This window comes from Aspergillus fumigatus, chromosome 7 (genome assembly GCF_000002655.1).
Source record: "Aspergillus fumigatus Af293 chromosome 7, whole genome shotgun sequence".
In the NCBI taxonomy this organism is placed as follows: Eukaryota; Fungi; Ascomycota; class Eurotiomycetes; order Eurotiales; family Aspergillaceae; genus Aspergillus; species Aspergillus fumigatus.
The window spans coordinates 578,734-596,985 of NC_007200.1; the positions used below are offsets into that span (position 1 = coordinate 578,734).

The 18,252-nt window shown below is 47.5% G+C and overlaps 7 protein-coding genes across 7 annotated transcripts; all 7 read left to right on the forward strand.

Moving 5' to 3' along the window:
- Positions 1–1,567: 1,567 nt before the first annotated feature.
- Positions 1,568–3,115, forward strand: AFUA_7G02160 (uncharacterized protein; the record flags this gene model as incomplete). Its single annotated transcript, XM_077805157.1, has 1 exon — positions 1,568–3,115. The coding sequence occupies one exon, from the start codon at positions 1,568–1,570 to the stop codon at positions 3,113–3,115; it is 1,548 nt and encodes a 515-aa protein (XP_077661286.1).
- A 176-nt stretch (positions 3,116–3,291) lies between these two features.
- On the forward strand, positions 3,292–5,407 carry cyp8 (PPIL4 family peptidylprolyl isomerase). The gene is made up of 4 exons (XM_741622.2): positions 3,292–3,622; positions 3,745–4,445; positions 4,501–4,697; positions 4,753–5,407. Exons 1-4 carry the CDS (start codon positions 3,543–3,545, stop codon positions 5,152–5,154), a joined length of 1,380 nt encoding a protein of 459 aa, XP_746715.1. The 5' UTR covers positions 3,292–3,542; the 3' UTR covers positions 5,155–5,407.
- A 428-nt stretch (positions 5,408–5,835) lies between these two features.
- On the forward strand, positions 5,836–7,502 carry AFUA_7G02180 (UDP-N-acetylglucosamine diphosphorylase; the record flags this gene model as incomplete). The annotated part of the gene is made up of 3 exons (XM_741621.1): positions 5,836–6,558; positions 6,622–7,356; positions 7,431–7,502. The coding sequence occupies 3 exons, from the start codon at positions 5,836–5,838 to the stop codon at positions 7,500–7,502; spliced, it is 1,530 nt and encodes a 509-aa protein (XP_746714.1).
- A 1,273-nt stretch (positions 7,503–8,775) lies between these two features.
- On the forward strand, positions 8,776–9,810 carry gisB (putative zinc knuckle nucleic acid binding protein; the record flags this gene model as incomplete). Its single annotated transcript, XM_741620.1, has 6 exons — positions 8,776–8,781; positions 8,842–8,956; positions 9,014–9,055; positions 9,145–9,233; positions 9,305–9,496; positions 9,553–9,810. The coding sequence occupies 6 exons, from the start codon at positions 8,776–8,778 to the stop codon at positions 9,808–9,810; spliced, it is 702 nt and encodes a 233-aa protein (XP_746713.1).
- Positions 9,811–10,794: 984 nt separating this feature from the next.
- On the forward strand, positions 10,795–12,500 carry AFUA_7G02200 (recombinase DMC1; the record flags this gene model as incomplete). Its single annotated transcript, XM_741619.2, has 9 exons — positions 10,795–10,833; positions 10,940–10,994; positions 11,045–11,085; positions 11,152–11,247; positions 11,313–11,416; positions 11,467–11,894; positions 11,960–11,982; positions 12,033–12,195; positions 12,245–12,500. 9 exons carry the CDS (start codon positions 10,795–10,797, stop codon positions 12,310–12,312), a joined length of 1,017 nt encoding a protein of 338 aa, XP_746712.1. The 3' UTR covers positions 12,313–12,500.
- A 10-nt stretch (positions 12,501–12,510) lies between these two features.
- AFUA_7G02210 (putative ribosomal small subunit assembly protein) lies at positions 12,511–14,238 on the forward strand. Its single transcript, XM_741618.2, has 2 exons — positions 12,511–13,811; positions 14,037–14,238. The coding sequence occupies exon 1, from the start codon at positions 12,716–12,718 to the stop codon at positions 13,661–13,663; it is 948 nt and encodes a 315-aa protein (XP_746711.1). The 5' UTR covers positions 12,511–12,715; the 3' UTR covers positions 13,664–13,811; positions 14,037–14,238.
- Positions 14,239–14,345: 107 nt separating this feature from the next.
- AFUA_7G02220 (general transcription factor IIH subunit TFB6 family) lies at positions 14,346–16,056 on the forward strand. Its single transcript, XM_741617.2, has 2 exons — positions 14,346–14,938; positions 14,993–16,056. The coding sequence occupies exons 1-2, from the start codon at positions 14,605–14,607 to the stop codon at positions 15,487–15,489; spliced, it is 831 nt and encodes a 276-aa protein (XP_746710.1). The 5' UTR covers positions 14,346–14,604; the 3' UTR covers positions 15,490–16,056.
- Positions 16,057–18,252: the final 2,196 nt, after the last annotated feature.

The window sequence follows — 18,252 nt, forward strand, 5'->3', positions numbered from 1 at the left end:
GTCAAAGAAAACAAGAGGACAGGGCTCTTAGACCACCAGAGAATCCAGGACACAATAACAAATCACAAAATGATTATGCAAAATCGGCTTTGGTCAAACAAGAAAATAGCAGGGGCGTGGGCCAGGGGACGATTTGGTATGCACGAAGTTCAGGGGTTCATGGAAGACAGTATCTTCTCAGACTGACACAGCCTGCTAATGCCTAGCAGGCAACCCACCCGGACAGGTATTGCACTGCAATCCATTCCTGAACTAGAACAGTCTCAATCTGATCATACCAGTATAGCAAAAGTCCTAATAGACTACTTCTCAAAGCAGCCAGAACTCTTCTGCCATCCTGGAATTCAGCATCCAACAACATAATGTTTATCCTGTCTTGCTTTTATTTAGTGTTTTTGTTTCCTTTAATCCGATTGACCAAACAGAACCATGCTCAAGTAGGTTTCGAGCCTCGGCTTGCGGATGCTGCATCAGCGGTTCATTCGCCAATGCGACGTGGCTGGGTGAAGTGACTTCATTTCCGGACGTTAGAATTAGAATCAGAGGGGGGAAATGCAAAAAGCTTTTGCATTGTCTCCTGCAGAAAATCAGGTCCAAATTGACCGCCGTTGGGATTGGGACCAGCCACAAGATGACAGAAGTTAGTGAAACTTCTCAATAAATAGCTCTTTGTTTCGCTCTGTAAAATTAGGCACAACTTGTTCCAAAGTAGGAGTAAGTCCACCAACATCCACGTGCTTTTTGGAAACGAGCACCCTGTCATTGCTGTTTTCCCTTTTCTCCAAGGGGCGACTCATTGACGCTGTAGGATCTACTACTGCAGGACATCCCGTTGTCATTCCTTCTCTTCAACGCCTCTGCTGTGAAACTCACACCGCAAAAAAGCAGAGCAGAGTGGTACATCAGCATTGTCTCTAGATTTTGTGACCTGACAAAAATGACAATTCCATCATAGGATTAGCTTGTCATTTCCAAATATATTTCCTGTCAATAAATAATTCCAGTTCGAGCCAAACGACTGCGTCCCTAAGCCATCTGGATCGACAGTACTGAATTAGTTGCAGTAGCAAACAGTGACTGACTCTGACCCGCAAGTTAATCTGAACACCCGATGAACCCCCGGATGATATGTTGCCGATTTAAATAGGTAATGGGTTACACGAGAAGGCACCGGACGAGGCCTCCGAATGTGCAAGCACCTCGAAATGGTCGATTCTCATTGACGGGGAGAGAGGATGCATTCCCAAAGCGTGTATGACAGTCAAAGCCTTCATCGACGTCTCATCGATCGTGAAGAACTAGGGTCGCTGCAATAATCACCAAGGCGACAAGGTCCCATCCCCGGGTGATGGACTAATGTGTGGTGTGTGGTAGATGGACAGTAGTACAGTAAAACCTCGTTATAACGAGTCTCGATATAACGAGAACCTCGATATAACGAGCGCAACCCCTTGCCTCAATTATTTTCCCATGTAAATAACGAGATCCCTCGCTACAGCGAGTCTCGTTAATTTTCCCCAGCTTCCCATACAAAATCTCGTTATATCAAGGGGCTCCCTTAGCTAATATGCCACAAAGGAAGTCTATCTCAACCTCCCAGAAGGTTGCTCTACGTGCTCGAAAACGCCTCTATCCAAAGGCAACACAGAAAGAGCTTCGAGAATGGTTTAAGGATACCTATGATCATACTCTTTCATCTGGTCTTATCTCTGATATTTTATCCCGCAAATACGATTATCTTGATGCCGATTCCCTCCCTTCCCGCGATGCAAAGCGCCAACGCCGTGAGAACTGGCCAGAGCTAGAGAACGCCTTATTTGAGTGGATTATACGTGTGGAGGGACAAATATCTATCTCTGCAGAGATTATACGACAAAAGGCTCAGTTTTTCTGGGAGAAGATCTACCCAGGGCAAGAGATGCCGACTTTCAGTAATGGCTGGCTTCATAACTTTCAAGCAAGGAGGTCAGTAAGATGGCATCGACAACATGGAGAAGAGGGAAGTGTTTCTGCTCAGGCAGATCAGGAGATGCTTGAGATTAAACAGGTCTTGAGTGCTTATAGCCTTAAGGACCAGTTTAATTGTGATGAAACTGGTCTCTTTTGGAAGAAGACTCCTGCGCGAAGTCTTTCAACACGTCAACTTCCAGGTCGAAAGAAAGATAAAGCACGGATAACTGCCCTCTTTTGCTGTAATGCAGATGGCTCTGAGAAGCTACCACTATGGTTTATTGGTACAGCAAAGAATCCACGAGCTTTCCAAGCTGCTGGTGTTAATATACGGAATCTGAACCTTGTATGGCGGAGTAATCAGAAAGCCTGGATTACAACACCAATCTTTACAGAATTCCTTCGTTGGTTTGATAGACAAATGAGTGGTCGAAATGTTGTCCTTCTTATGGATAACTTCTCTGCTCATCAAGCTGCCGTGGCAGAGATTCAATCTAGTGGTTATCCACTACAGAATACCCTTATTATCTGGCTTCCTGCGAACTCTACAAGCCGATATCAGCCTCTTGATCAAGGGATTATCTTCTGCTGGAAGTCATACTGGAAACGATACTGGATTCACTTTATCCTTCAAGAATTTGAGCTCAATCATGATCCAATTGCCTCAATGAATGTTCTAAGAGCAATTCGATGGGGAATCCAGAGCTGGGAATTTGATCTTTCTGGACAGGTAATCCAGAACTGCTTTAGAAAGGCTCTATATTCTCAACCATCATATCAAGAGCCTGTTGATCCAGCAGTTCTGGATGATATAGAGAAAGCATTCTCTCTCCTTAAGGTCTCTACACCTATCCAGGACCTAATGGATATTAATACATTCCTTAACCCAGTGGAGGAAGCTATCCAGGATACTCCTGATGATATTGACAGCCAAATTCTAGCTCAGTATGGGCCAGAGCTTGATGATGATTCTGAGGGGGAGCTTGAGGTTCTACCGCAAATATCACTTGATGAGGCTCTGGAAGCATTAAGAAAGCTTCGTTTATATGAGGAACAACAGGAGGAGGGTGTTTCGACCCTTATATGTGAGCTAGATAAGCATGAGCGTATCCTTTTGGGTCGAAAAGTAAGCCTGCAGACTCAGCGGGATATTCGAAGCTATTGAATATATATATCCTTGATATAACGAGAACCTCCCTATAACGAGAAAATTGGTCTGTCTGGAATATCTCGTTATAACGAGGTTTTACTGTAGCTTAAGGATCGGCGCAAGTATGCAGTGTGGATTGACTTTCTTTGGGAGGTGGCTCGGCCGCGAAAGTTCCACCCTCACCTTAGCTTCACATGAGCCCTGCAAATCACCTCCAACTCGTCACTCATTCTGCCTACCTGTATTAATTTTCAGTCCCTCTTGCACACCGACTTTGATACTTGGGTCTTTAATTTCTTCATCTGCGCTAGCTATCAGCCATATCCTTGTCCACTTCTATCTGGGTTTTTTACGAATCTTCTTCACCGTTTCCTGTTCGAGCTACCCGCCGAGCGAGCGCATCGTCGATCTTTGCGACATCGACCGCAGCTAGTACAACAACATGAGCGTACTTTTGGAGACCTCTCTTGGCGATATTGTCATTGACCTTCTGGTTGATGAGTCTCCTAAGGCATGCGAAAAGTAAGTTATCCCAACGCTCCCACTCTTTCTTTGTGGTGATTGCCTTTGATCTGTGCTTGTTACTTGTTACAATGCCGAGTGGCTGAACTAGAGACTAAGCAATCCATTTTCTGCCGATATAGCTTCCTGAAGCTATGCAAAGTCAAATATTACAATTTCTCGCCAGTTCATAGCGTTCAGAAAAACTTCACCTTCCAGACCGGCGATCCTCTCGGTCCCGATTCCCCAGAAAGCGACGGCGGGTCGTCGATATGGGGCCTGTTGGAAGGGCCCGTCAAGAGAACATTTTCGTTGAAGCTGTCGCCAAAGCTGAAGCACACCGAGCGCGGAACTGTCAGTATGGCAACAGTACCTTCCTCGCACGATCCCGACGAGCGCCTCGCTGCCAGTCAATTCATCGTCACACTTGAGGATAACCTCGACTATCTGGATGGGAAAGCAGCGATCTTTGGGAAAGTTGTGGAAGGCTTCGATGTGCTTGAAAAGATCAACGGAGCCTTTATTGACGACCAAGGTCGCCCGCTAAAAGATATCCGTATCCGCCATACAGTCATCCTCGATGACCCTTACGATGACCCTCCTGGCTTAGTGGTGCCAGCTGAAAGTCCTTTGCCTTCAAAAGCACAGCTAGCGACTGTAAGGATTGCTGACGACGAGGAGCTGGATGACAACATGGATGAGGAGGCGATGGAAAAGCTGCGGCGAGAGCGCGAGGCCAGAGCGCAAGCATTGACGTTGGAAATGGTTGGTGATCTTCCATTCGCAGAGGTCAAGCCTCCAGAGAATGTGCTCTTCGTTTGCAAGCTGAATCCAGTTACTCAAGGTATTTATCTTTCCCACAATTTCGTAGAATGGGTCGCCACTAACTGCGGGTTCAGATGAGGACCTTCAACTGATCTTCAGTCGCTTTGGACCGATTCTGTCTTGCGAAGTCATTAGAGATAAACGAACCGGTGACAGTCTACAGTATGCTTTTATCGAGTTCGAAAATCAGAAGGATTGCGAACAGGCTTATTTCAAGATGCAAGGAGTTCTGATCGACGATCATCGTATACATGTCGATTTTTCGCAAAGTGTGAGTCTGGTTATGAGGACTTCTCTTTAAACAGCCTCTAACAAGGACACTACAGGTATCAAAGCTGTCAGAAAGCTGGCGGAATGCCACCATATCCAAACGCAGTCAAAGAGGCGGCTTCGGTGGCGTAGCTGAGCTTGAGAAGAAGCGGCAGTATCGGGCGACTGACAACGTCCGTGAGCAGGATGCCTATGGCATGGTTTTTGATAAAGGTGAAGCTAGAAGGCGGCCGGTTTCTCGAGAGCGACGTTACAGTCGGAGTCCCAAAAGAAGCTCAAGAAGAGACAGTCGCAGCCCCAAGCGCGGCTTGCATCGGAACCGCTACCGCGATAGATCCGACAGTCGAAGTCCTCGGCGGGAAGACTCCTATCGCGATAGAAATCGTGAAAGGTCCTACAATGACGAGCGACGTGATCGTCGAGATGATGACAGATACCGGGAAAGGCGCCGTCGCTAGTCTCCCTCCTGGGAAGAGATGAACTATTGGAAGTGATATACGAGTCGCCCTACATCAACAGCGACCCAGTATCTCAAATTAAATCATTGCTAGTTGATTGTCGGGGGTTTTGCTCATAAACGCGGAATGTAATTTTAGCCCTCATATCAGATCAATTGACCCGACCTATATAAACACCTTCCGTGATATGGAATTGTACCTTGGCCCCTAAAAGGCCCCATCCTCTAGGAAACGCAGAGACATTGCGTGGCACTAGACCTACGGAGTAGTACCTTCTTTTCTCCTGCCTACTATTATATATCTATTGGCCACTAGTCGGTGAAACTGGGTCTGCAGATGGTTTGCCCCACCCTAAAGGATACAGAGGCCCAAAGAGCCATTCAGGGAGCTCGAATCGAGACAACCAGAGCTGACATTTATATCATTCGTAGAACTGGGTCGGTCAAGCCAGCTAAAAATAATTCTACCAAGAAGATCAATGGTTTCGTCTTCCTGGCGGTCAACGGATGGTGAAATACGGAGGGGTAGATAGAAGTTAAAGGCCAAACATCCCAAGCTTCAGCTCAAGTTTCAACTACACCCCGCACTCCTCGAAACAAACCCTCCCCTCTCTTTCTATCCTTATTTCTCGTTCTCGACATCCCTCTTCGTCTGATACGCTCTTAAGACTTACTCATCAATATGGCCGTAGCTATCAAAGAGACAGTCTCCAACTTCATGGAGAGATTCCATGGTCATCCAGAGAACCTTCCCCGTGAACCATCTGCTGAAGAGTTCCAGCAGCTTAGGAAAAAGTACACCGATGCCGGCCAGGGTCATGTCTTCGCATTTGTTGACGAATTACAAACCGGCGAGAGGTCCCAGCTCTTCCACCAGCTATCAAGCTTCGACCCTGTGCGAATTAACGAACTCGCAGACAAGGCTCTGAACCCTCCCAAAGCAGACGATGGGCCCGCTTCGCTTGAACCCCTGCCGGATATCGCCACGGCATCGATTCTCGACTCAGATCCCAAGGATCTCGAACAATGGTATGAGGAGGGGCTCAAACTTGTGGCGGGTAACAAGGTTGCGGTCGTCCTGATGGCGGGTGGACAGGGCACCCGTCTGGGAAGCTCAGCACCGAAGGGCTGCTTCGACATCGGGCTTCCTAGTCACAAGTCGCTTTTCCAGATCCAGGCGGAGAGGATCGCTAAGCTCCAACTACTTGCTCAGAGGATTTCAGGCAAGGAGGCTGTCATCCCTTGGTACGTCATGACCAGTGGACCTACTCGCAAGCCCACAGAGGAGTTCTTCGAACAACACAAATACTTTGGATTGAACAAGAGCGATGTCATCATCTTTGAGCAAGGCGTCTTGCCATGCATCTCCAACGAGGGCAAGATCTTGATGGAGAGCAAGTTCAAGGTACGTTTGCAGTCGCATACTAACACTGTGCTGCGCTTGTTGGGTTCTGACATGGAAAAATAGGTCGCTGTTGCTCCTGATGGAAACGGTGGTATCTACCAGGCCCTTCTTACATCCGGTGTGCGAGAGGATATGCGCAAGCGGGGAATTGAGCATATTCACACTTACTGTGTCGACAACTGCCTGGTCAAGGTGGCGGATCCTGTGTTCATTGGTTTTGCCGCATCGAAACAGGTTGATATCGCTACAAAAGTAGTCCGGAAGCGCAATGCTACGGAGTCGGTTGGTCTGATCCTGCAAAAGAACGGCAAACCCGATGTGGTCGAGTACTCTGAGATCGACAAGGAGACGGCGGAGGCGAAAGATCCCAAACAGCCTGACGTGCTTAAGTTCCGTGCTGCTAACATTGTCAACCATTACTATTCCTTCAAATTCTTCGAATCCATCGAATTGTGGGCACACAAACTGCCTCACCATGTTGCCAGAAAGAAGATTCCTTGCATCAAGGAGGGCACTGGCGAGTTCTTCAAGCCGGAAAAGCCCAACGGTATCAAGCTGGAGCAGTTTGTCTTCGATGTCTTCCCCATGACTCCCTTGGAGAAGTTCGCTTGCATCGAGGTTCGTCGTGAGGATGAGTTCTCACCATTGAAGAACGCGAGAGGCACTGGAGAGGATGATCCCGACACCAGCAAGCGGGATATTATGAGCCAGGGACAACGCTGGATTGAGAAGGCGGGCGGTATTGTCATTACTGAGGGCGATGTCGTTGGTGTTGAAGTATCTCCACTGATCAGCTATGTAAGTTCCTCCCTTCCCCTTCATTTCCGGTCTTTTTGAAGAATTCTTGCGCTGATCAAGGCAACCTTTTATAGGGCGGAGAGGGTCTTGAATTCCTAAAAGGCCGCGAGATCAAAGCACCAGCCTTCATTGAGAAAGAAGAATAAAAAAGTCAAAGTGTTTTCCTTATCACTTCCTATCAGATTACTGGCAGGTATATCTTCATCCTTTACATCGGTATGTCATACACAATTGAAGCCGTTAACTCCTATGTGGGTCTCACTATCCGGTATGTTGGATTGCTGATCGCAGCCGGGGAGCTTCCTATCTAGAGATTTGTATCCCTTTTCAGTCAGTGTCTATTGGCCGGTATCAATGGTTGCATTATGAGAATGTTCCTAGTCTTCTTCGCATCGCGATGAATCTCTCAGGAATGGAGCACATCCGCTACAGCAGCTGCTCATCAGTAGCTGCTGCTGCCTAATCTTAAAATCCTTAGCCGAATATAAATACAGGCAATATTAACAGAAGACGACCCAAAAATATATACTAGTTATTCTCTATACAATAGCACTGAAAAGCTTTAGGAACGTGCCTCAGGCCGTGCGCAATCTGGGGAGTTTGCAACCTTACGCAATGCGGAAAAGCCCGGGAGCTAAAGTTTTTCATGTTTTGCCCTGAGAAGAAAAAGCCCTGCGAAAAGAGCATGGTCGCTTTGGCTAAATCACTTGATTCAATCCAGTAACTATTCTTTTCTACCTCTCTTTGTGCATCACCAAAAAAAATATAAGGCTCTTTCCATCTTTCTTTTCATTCCTCTTGTGGTTTGGAGGGATTGGAGTGCTGTGAGGGTCCAGTTTGAGCTGCAGTGTAAGTTTAACTTTTTGTGTGCCTCTCTTTGAGTGTTGGATCGCTTTTTTCTTTGTCAGCCCACTTTTTTCGAGTTGAGAATAGTGGGCTGTTGGAAGCGCTGCGCATCCTCCAAGGTTCTCAAGCTGACAGCAAAAGTAGACCTATTGAGAAGGAGATTGAAGATTGTTGGTTACAGAAGAGTGAGTCTATTATATAAATTGTCTTCGTGACCCGGCCTTTGTTTGGCGAGTGTGGACTGGCTTGTCGCTGTGTTCCCTTCAGAGATAGTGTCGCATTGTCGTTGACTTGCCAATGCCATATTGGGGAACTGGACAACGATGAGACTGTCCCGCCCTGCATACACTGCGACCCTGTTACTACAATAAAGTTGGAGATTGTCTCCGAAGCTTCGAACTGCTATGCATCATACACCGGCCACAATCAATGCGCAACAGACGCCTTCAGCAGTGGGGTTTCTGAGAAATGGCATCAGCGGAACTGACGGATGAATTCATTATATAGCTTAAAGTACCGGAAACATGTTGCTGTCTCGTCGTGCCTGCTACAAATGTGGCAACATTGGTCACTATGCTGGTTAGTGCAAAGCCGGAGGGAAGAGTTTTGGACTAGGACGACTGTCGCTGACTGACGTAGAGGTCTGCTCCTCGTCCGAGCGTCTCTGCTACAACTGTGAGTGCTTTGATTAAGGAGGCATGTCTGATATACCTTGCTAATGTGTCAATCCCTTGTCAATCAGGCAAGCAACCTGGTATGTACCTTGCGTGCTACCTACCCCCCGAACCACATGTCTGACCTCAAACGATAGGACATGAGTCCAGCAGCTGCCCGCGTCCTCGTACTACCGAGAGTAAGACCGTCCAATCCCAGGCTTTGGAAAGCGCAAGGATGTTGACTCGTCCATAATAGCCAAGCAGTGCTACAACTGCCAGGGACTAGGCCACGTTCAGGCCGATTGTCCTACTTTGCGTCTCAACGGTGGAGCTAACGGCCGCTGCTACAACTGCAACCAACCCGGCCATCTTGCTGTACGTCGCTGTTGACCGTACTTTCTCTCCCTTCCACTTTTTAAATCCGGCTGACTTGAGTGGCTCTCCAGCGCAACTGCCCCGCTCCTGCCTCTGGTGCCGGTCGTGGTGTCGGTGCTCCCCGCGGGGGATTTAACGGTGGACTCCGCGGTGGATACGGTGGTTACCCTCGTGCCGCTACTTGCTACAAGTGCGGTGGTCCCAACCACTTCGCTCGTGACTGCCAAGCTCACGCCATGAAGTGCTATGCTTGCGGCAAGCTTGTAAGTGCTCTCACATGCAGATGCCTTAAATCAAAGCGTTGGCTGACATTTTGAAGGGTCACATCTCCCGTGACTGCACTGCTCCCAACGGTGGCCCCCTGAGCTCTGCTGGCAAGGTCTGCTACAAGTGCTCTCAAGCCGGCCACATCTCTCGTGATTGCCCTAACAACGACGCTGCTAACCAGCAGCCTGCCGAGTCGGCTACTGCTCCTGCTGCTGCTGCCGCTGCTCCTGCCGCTACCACTGTCACCGCTGAGGTCAGCGCCGAAGCTGCTCCTGTCCCGGCCCCTGCTCCCACCGCCGCTGTCGCTTAAACGGCCACCTTTATATCTTGTCTACGAATCCCGCTTTAAGGGAAGCCCATTCTTACTCCTCCTTTTTGTATTAGGGGTTTGCGGAACTCGGTCTTGATATCTTTTCTTTCTTTTCTTTTTTTTTCCCCTCTCACAATTCTTCCATTGCATATATTATGCCCCCGGTTTCAGGTTTCTCAGCACCGGCCTTTTTTATAACTATTATGTATACGACGAACAAAAGTTTCACGATGTCCCTAGGTTCCTGACGACTTGGATCCTACACATGGCTCAAGGTTATCATGATTGGCGTCTATTGTTCTCCCCGGGTATCTTTCTCATTTATCACATGGTGCGGCAAGGAAAGAAGGAGACGTGGCGAGGCGAAAGGTTAATTGAGCGCAGGAGAGACATTGGTGGACCGGAGTGAGCGTGTTGATATGTATAAGAAGGGTTGACAAGATGGTACGGACGATTTTTGATGTGCTGAAAATTGTGAAAGACAAGGTCCCTGACGCGGTGTGGCGACCTCATCTGCTCGTACTTACTGCCTCCTCTTATGCTTATCCAGATGGATAGCGGAAAGAAGAAAATTCCAGAATCAATTAAACAGATGAAACTTCAACTCCATGAAAGTCCTGCTCTCCCTGCCTATGCTACACCTTTACGCACGAGGAACGCTGGGCCTTCGACGACACTTCCACTCCCACTGCAGCCCTCAAGTTCTGAGGGTGATTTGCTACGTGCCCTACTTGTCTTTTCTTATATCATTATTACTACTTGAGAATTGGCTGCTCTTTGTTGACTCCGTTCTGGTCTTGTAGCCCCCGTTTCCTGTTACGTCCAGACCCCGTGACGGCTGGTCTACCTCGCGTCTCCTGCTTTCTCCCAGTTGTGTGCCAGATCTCTTCTGCTCTGGACTCCAGCTCATCCTACCATATATCGTTGCTATTATCATCCTATCATTATCTCTAAGTAGCCATTACGAGCACTCCATAAGTCATCATGCCTGAATCGGAATCAGGGGATGAGTTTAACAACGATGTAGAGTCTCCTTCTCTTTTTCTGCCTTGCTTGCTATGATCTCAGATTGCATTATATGCGACCAACTTCAAAGGCCTCAACAGACGGTTAACTTTTGGTCCTCCAGGCCTTGATCGTCGATATCGACAGCATTCAAGCTCACGGTACACCTCGTCCCACTTGTACATATTCCCAGTTGAGCTGACTGTGCTTGAAGGTATCGGCGCTGCAGATATCACTAAGCTCAAGGCAAATGGATTCTATACTGTTGCTGTGATACATCCCCTTTGTTTTTTCTACTGTTGTGGTTGTCCTCACATGAACTCACTCTCTTCATAGTCGGTTCACGGTGCCACCCGGAAGACGCTTCTTAAGATAAAGGGTTTTAGCGAGTTCAAAGTCGAGAAGATCAAGGAGGCTATACAAAAATGTCTGGTGAGGACTAGAGTCAAACTTCTACCCTGATAATTACAGTGAGAGGCTCGTCTGACATTGCTTAGCCAGCTGCATCGGGATTCATAACTGCCATGGAGTTAAGCCATCAACGCAAGCGAGTCGTCAAGATCTCAACAGGAAGCAAACAGTTTGACTCAATTCTCGGAGGGTGAGTTACCAGGATTATACCGGACTTGCTTTTATCTAACTTCTCTCTAGTGGTTTTCAGAGCATGAGTATCAGTGAAGTCTTTGGGGAATTCCGTTGCGGTAAAACACAACTGTCTCACACAATGTCCGTCGTCGCCCAGCTTCCCAAGGAGATGGGTGGTGCGGATGGCAAGGTTGCCTATATCGACACTGAAGGCACCTTCAGACCAGAGCGCATTGCTCAGATCGCAGAGAGATTTAGCGTCGATCCCGATTCTGCTCAAGAGAATATTGCTTATGCTCGAGCTCTGAACAGCGAGCATCAGCTGGAACTACTCAATACTCTGAGTAGAGAATTCGCTGGAGGCGAGTACAGATTGTTAATAATTGACAGTATCATGAACTGCTTCCGAGTGGATTACTGCGGACGAGGAGAACTTGCGGACCGTCAGCAAAAGCTGAACCAGTTCTTGATGAGACTTGCACATATGGCCGAAGGTCTGTCGCTGTCAATATCTTTTACGGAACTTTACAGGAACTAATCCAGATATTTTCCCTCTCAGAGTTCAACGTCTGTGTCTTGATGGTATGTTTACTTCCTCTTTGCAGCGAACGAAGTCTCACATCAATCTGTAGACAAACCAAGTCCAAAGTGACCCAGGCGCCAGTGCTCTATTTGCGGGAGCTGATGGCCGTAAGCCTGTTGGTGGCCATGTGCTTGCGCATGCATCCACGACCAGAGTCCTCCTTCGTAAGGGTCGTGGTGAAGAACGTGTGGCGAAGATTCAGGACTCTCCAGGTTTGTCTCGTTCCGACACTCTCAGCAGGACTAGCCTGACCATCTATAGACTGCCCCGAGCGAGAAGCGACCTATGTGATTACCAACGGTGGTATCAATGATCCAGACAAGGTCTAAGATCTGAGAGCGGTGGTCTCCATGCATAAGAGAAAAGAGCATACGATTACAATACGGGATATCACATTTAGCGAGCGAGTGTGGCAAGCGAGATGGGAGGCAGTACCCTGCTAAGAATATTGTTGACTTCGGGAGTTTAAAAGAGAAGCTATGTACGAGATGAGATGTTAGATTGCTTAAGACGTCCTCGATATATTTGTTTGAGTCGATCTTCTGTGTGCAATTCCAATGTAGTTAAATGGTTGTCGATCTTGGGTGGCACTCCGCCTGGTCTCCGCCTTTCAAAATTATTCTAATTTTCCGCCAGAGCAAAACTTCTTAGCAACCAAGACAGTATTTCTTCGTCGCGCAATTATTTCGTTCGTAGCGACAGCCGGTCGCACGTTTTCCTCAGACTGCCAAAATGAAGAGGCAGTATCTTGAAATAGCAGGTTACGCGATCCTGCCTATTCAACTCCCCGAAGCAAGGGCTTTCCCGAAGCCTGCAACACATTACCTTTACCTCCGGCCTCACGAACCTCGCATTCCGGACGCCGATTCTCCCCGCTCTCTTTTTGTCGTCAATGTGCCGATAGACACAACCGAGGTACACCTGCGCCACTTGTTCGGTACACAGCTCTCTGCTGGGCGAGTCGAAAAAGTTCATTTCGAAGGAGTCCCGACGAAGAAAGGTTCCGTGGCCATTACACAGGGAAGCGTCTCGAAGAGCAGGAAGCGAAAGAGGGTTACCGCAGATGAATTGCAGGATCAACTCGATGGCATTTCGTTGCCATCAACATGGGACAGAAAATTGCAGAAGAGCGGTGCTCACGCCGTTGTGGTCTTTGCGGACAAGTCGAGCATGGAAGCCAGTCTGAAAGCTGTGACCAAAGCCGCCAAGAAGGAGACTAAGATTGTTTGGGGCGAAGGCATCGAGGATAGATTACCTGCGCTGGGGCTTCAGCGGTATCTCAACCACTGTCAGGCCAGCTACCCGAATCGGGCTGATCTGCTCCGCACGGTGAACGACTTCATGACCGTGTTTACGCAGGTCGCGGAGGCTCGTAAGCGCGAGGATGCTCGCAGGGCTCAGGAGCCGGACGAGGATGGATTCATTACTGTCACGAGTGGGCCGAAGCTTACGTCTATTGCGCATGAAGAAGAGGCTCGGGCACTGGTTGAAAAGCAGAAGAAGAAGCAGGAGGGTTTGCAGGACTTCTACCGGTTCCAGTCGCGTGAGAAGAGGAAGGAGAGGCAGAACCAGTTGCTGAAGAGGTTTGATGAGGACCGGAAGAAATTGGAAGAAATGAAGAGGCGCAAGGGGAAGATTAGGGTGAGTTATTTCCCTCAGTCGCATTTTGGTACCTTTTGACTGACTACTCTGCAGCCTGAGTGATGTCGCTTATCCAATATGTTCAACAAAGTATCTCGTTTAGCATGGCGTTTAGGACGGTTGGGCCCAAAAAAAGTTTTTCTTTCAAAGATAGAGACGGTAAAGGTTCAAAGGTTATTGAGTACATGTGAGTCAATCCTTTTCTTACTCCTTCATTTCCCGTTTTGCCCCAATTCAATGATGAGCACGCTGGGGCCAGAGTAGCAAGACTCATTTCGATGTCATGCAATGCCTTAAAAAACCAGCGATAAATTAAATCTTCTCGCCTCTGAAGAATGAAACCATTTCACCGTATTGCGCTTCTTCATCGGCGCCTCCATCACAGTTTGCTAACGCATGTTATATTGAACAGATCTATGCATCTCAAGCTTTTCTGGTAGATATAGATTCCTTAGGACGTTCGAGAAGCAATACAACGTGGATCTTCAAATCCGTGATCCTCGGGGATAGTTAAAGCTTAATCCGTATTGGGGCCCTCCATCCTTGCTTATATACAAGCCTTACTATAGATACTATCCACCCTTGTTTTGAAACCCAGCGGCTCAGACCCTAGTCTTTCTCACCTTTGTACTCGTAGCCACAGCCACATGGGAGTTGCGCACAGACCAGTTGAACAGAAAGGCTTGGCAATGACATCTTCAACCCAACATCATATGACCGACCAAGACGTCTGAAGCATTGTCGCTTAGGAGCTACGGACTATCCAATTAAGTGAGAATACTGAGAGTGGCGTATCATATTTCTGGTTGAATCATACGTTGTTGTTGAACGAAATATCCACACCTAAGAACGAGGATATATACTGAAGCTTGCACCTTTGAGCTTACAATTGTTCAAGGTCAAAATTACAGCACATATAAAAGTTATCGGCGAATCTTGGAGCATTACTATAGTACTGTCTCTTCATTGCTCCAACATCAATGACGGCAACTGCAGCTGATGGCCCTGGGGCCGGGGACTTCATGCAGTCATCGATTCCATCACCTGCACCGTCATCTATGTCAAGCTCAACGACGACTCCAATGCTCCCAAAGCCAAGGTCACATCCGCTCAAGGCAGGGTCGATGAAAGAGACGACCGTCATCAATCATATTGACACGCAACTTTTAAAAATCAACCGGCGGCACGCCAAAAAGTTCAGCAGCACGTACGATGACCAGTCACGCCAGGACCCGGAAAGAGGCTACGAGAGCTTTCAGGAAGTAGCGAAGGATATCGAAGGAGTCATTGATGTTCTCTGGGTTAGCGGAACACGTATGTTTGTTGAAGTGTTCGAGTAAAACAAAGGTCTTACTGACGGGTTCCCAGCATCGCTGCAAATACCGTACATGATATCTCTGGCGGTATTGGTCAACTCGTTTCTCCCGGATTTTCCGTTCTCTCCCAAGCCGACTTTCCGCCTGTTGAGAAAGTTGGACTCGGTCTTTGCTTCTCTGCTGCTTGGGGAAGATGTTGAGTCTGGGGCACCGCTGTCTGGGTTTGAGAATAAGCCGAACCTCATCTCCATGACGGAAAAGGTGCGGATTAAGAGTATTGCAGAGACATGTCGGGTTGCTGTTGTGGAAGCCAAGGAGAACGACAAGTCCAAAGCGGGAGGGGAGGACGACAACGAGAACCCGAGAGATGATGAAGATGAGGATGAGGGTAGTTTTTATGGTACGGAAGAGTACGAAAGTATTGGGAGGTGGGAGATGGAAACTGCCAAGGTCTACGAAAGGACGATTGAACTGCTCGGGGATGAATTGGGGAAAGCGGGCGAGTTCTGCGATAGTAATTTTGCAGCCGGCGAATCAAAAGAAGCATAGATGAATTGAAAGATGCTTCATTCGCTCTTCAAGACAGGACTCTGTTCAGTAAACTCTGGGTCTTCTGGCCTTATGAGCTCTTGATTGAATAGTATACGATTCGATTTTGGCAATGGACTCAGCTGAATCTAATAAGCTACGTCATGCGATGCTCGCAATCGACTCAAGCCGGCGCATTTCTCTTTCTTCCTTCTTTTTTAGCTCTGTCGCTACCGCTGTTCTCCCATGATTCGAAGAAAACGCGTACCAAATGCTTGATGGAGCCAGCCGTGTCAGCAACGGAAAGACTTTTTCTAGTAGGGTGGGCAAGACACTCCCCACTTCGAGAACAAAGCGAGATTTGAGCTCTTAATACAGTGTACGGTTGGCCGAGAAAGGGCACGCTTCTGCAACCCGGTTCAAAGCTTTCTAGCGGTTATGAGAGGAAATTCTTCTGTCCCCGGGCAAGGAATACTCGAAGTTGATATTTCACATCCCATCAACATATTCTATCTTTCTAGTATCTTCGTTGAGTGGTAGGATGGCTGATTAAGTGTCGGCTCGTTGGGCAGCGTTCTAGTATCCGTCCCCTGGTTCGATTATTACAGTATAGATGCGCTTTGGAGGGATGGTCTTTTGGATGAAAGATGGCCATGAGGAGCACAAAGAGCTCGCATGACTCTGAGTTGTATAGTATGTAGACATGTATATATTGTAGACAAAATCCTTTGGAATTTGTGATCAATTGGCAGGCATCCAAAAAGCAACATGAGGCGGCATTGATTTTGACAAGAGATACCTTAGTAATGTTCCAGGTGTAAGGTACCATAGGTAGGTTGGTATGGAACACATACCTAGGTCACGACAGACGCATCCAAGACCAAGTGGGCATTTGCTTGAGTTGAGGGTCGAAATATCTGCAAGGGGCCTTGCATCTGGGGTACGAGATTGGTATTCCACCCACTTGTACAGACTTAGTTCGGGTTACTTGACGCAGATTATGGCATTGGAAAAGGATGTTCAACTTGAATGGTGACTCGACAGTCTATTTTTCCATCGAAAATGAAAGAATAAGCTATATCATTGCCAGACTCTGAACATCTATCTCAACCTTCCGTACGGATGCATGTTTACATTTCAGTGTTGGTCAGTCAGTATATGCTGTAAGGACAACAATCTTAAAAGCAGGGATGTCAATGTGCATCCAACACAATTTGAACGGAACTCGAAGCCGAACGTTGTGCTTGTGTAATGTCCCTTACTCGTGTTTAAGAGCTACTGCTACATGAGTTACTTTCATTCGTGGTGTTCAAAAGTCAAAAGTCCTTAATGGACAGATTGATCGCGTCGCGTACGCGTGCCGAAGTAAGAATGGGGAAGAGCTTCTCGAATGTCAAAGAAATGAGTTGATGACACGACACGGCTTAGGATTGATACCACAAAAAATATTCCTTGTACTGGAAACTCATGGGGCTGATGTTGTAACTCCAAGGAACGGCAATCTCTGCCTCTCATGGGCAGTTTGGCTGGGCACGTACCTTACAGTGCCCAGAAGGCTAGGCCATACAAGGAAACCAGAACATATACCGAAATTTTACTGTTCAAGTAGCTTAACTAAGGAACGTCAGACTGTATGCTCCAGCCAATGGGCAATCATACCAAGTCTCCAATTTCTCATGGATGTGGTTGTCAGTGGAGTTCAGCTGGTTTCCTTTTCTTCCTTTTTTCCCATGTAAGCTTGGAAGAAGCGTATACAGTAAGTACTGTCACCTCGTGGATAAGGCTATGCCTGCGCCTCATAGGAGGAACTATAGATATCAATGGACCTACTCAGTACCTTGCTTCTTAATAGAGAATCTATTGACAGACAACCCGGTGCTGTGCACATGATCATGAAACCATTGACCATGGCTCTGGGGCATGAAAGTGGGTCCTTTTTCAGCCTTCCAAAGTTCGAAGACCTCATCATTCTCTTTTTGGGTATCGGCACTGTCCAGACTCATACTGAAAGAGTCTAGTAAGTGGTCACAGACCTTTGTTCTCGAGGTCTTAGAGCCTAAGGCAAAGATGTTTAACTTCAGCTGTGACCGACTTGTACAGTACAGGAACATAGCGATCTTTTTGAAACTGATTGGTACACTTCCAAGCTGAGCCCAGGGCACCTTTTCGCTTCTACATTGTACCATGAAGGCGGAGTCGAGGAAGTTACTTCACAGACTACTCCGTATGACTAGGTGGTGTGGCTGCGAACGGTATCTGACCGATCTGCAAATTTTCCTCAGGTTCTCAACCAGTTTAAATGACCGAGACAGAGGCGGAGCCATGAAAACCAACACTTATGACGATAAGGTCCATGGACGCGGATGGGGCTTCGACGAATCAGAGCGCAAGAAACATGATAAAAAAAAATTTGGGGTTCCCTAGCCCAGGACTGCATGTGCATCAGTTCAGATCCTTGCAGATTCTGTGCAGCAGCATTATTAATATTACCTTCAATCTTAACCAATCTGTAAATTACTGTACGGACTCAATTACTTACAAGTGGAAATGAGAAGGACGGGTGTCTCAATGATACTCCGTACCTTACTCACATTCATCGCTTGAACTTCATATACAGCCTAGATGAACTACTCTAAGCCGGTAGGTCGCCGTGAGTTCTGAGGGCCTCAAGCTCGAGAACTCAATCCGAAGAGTAAATAACCAGTCTCAAGCTGTCCAAAGTGAATCGGTGGAATCTATATCATCAATGTACCTAACGGATTGCTTAGAAACTTACCTGTCCCA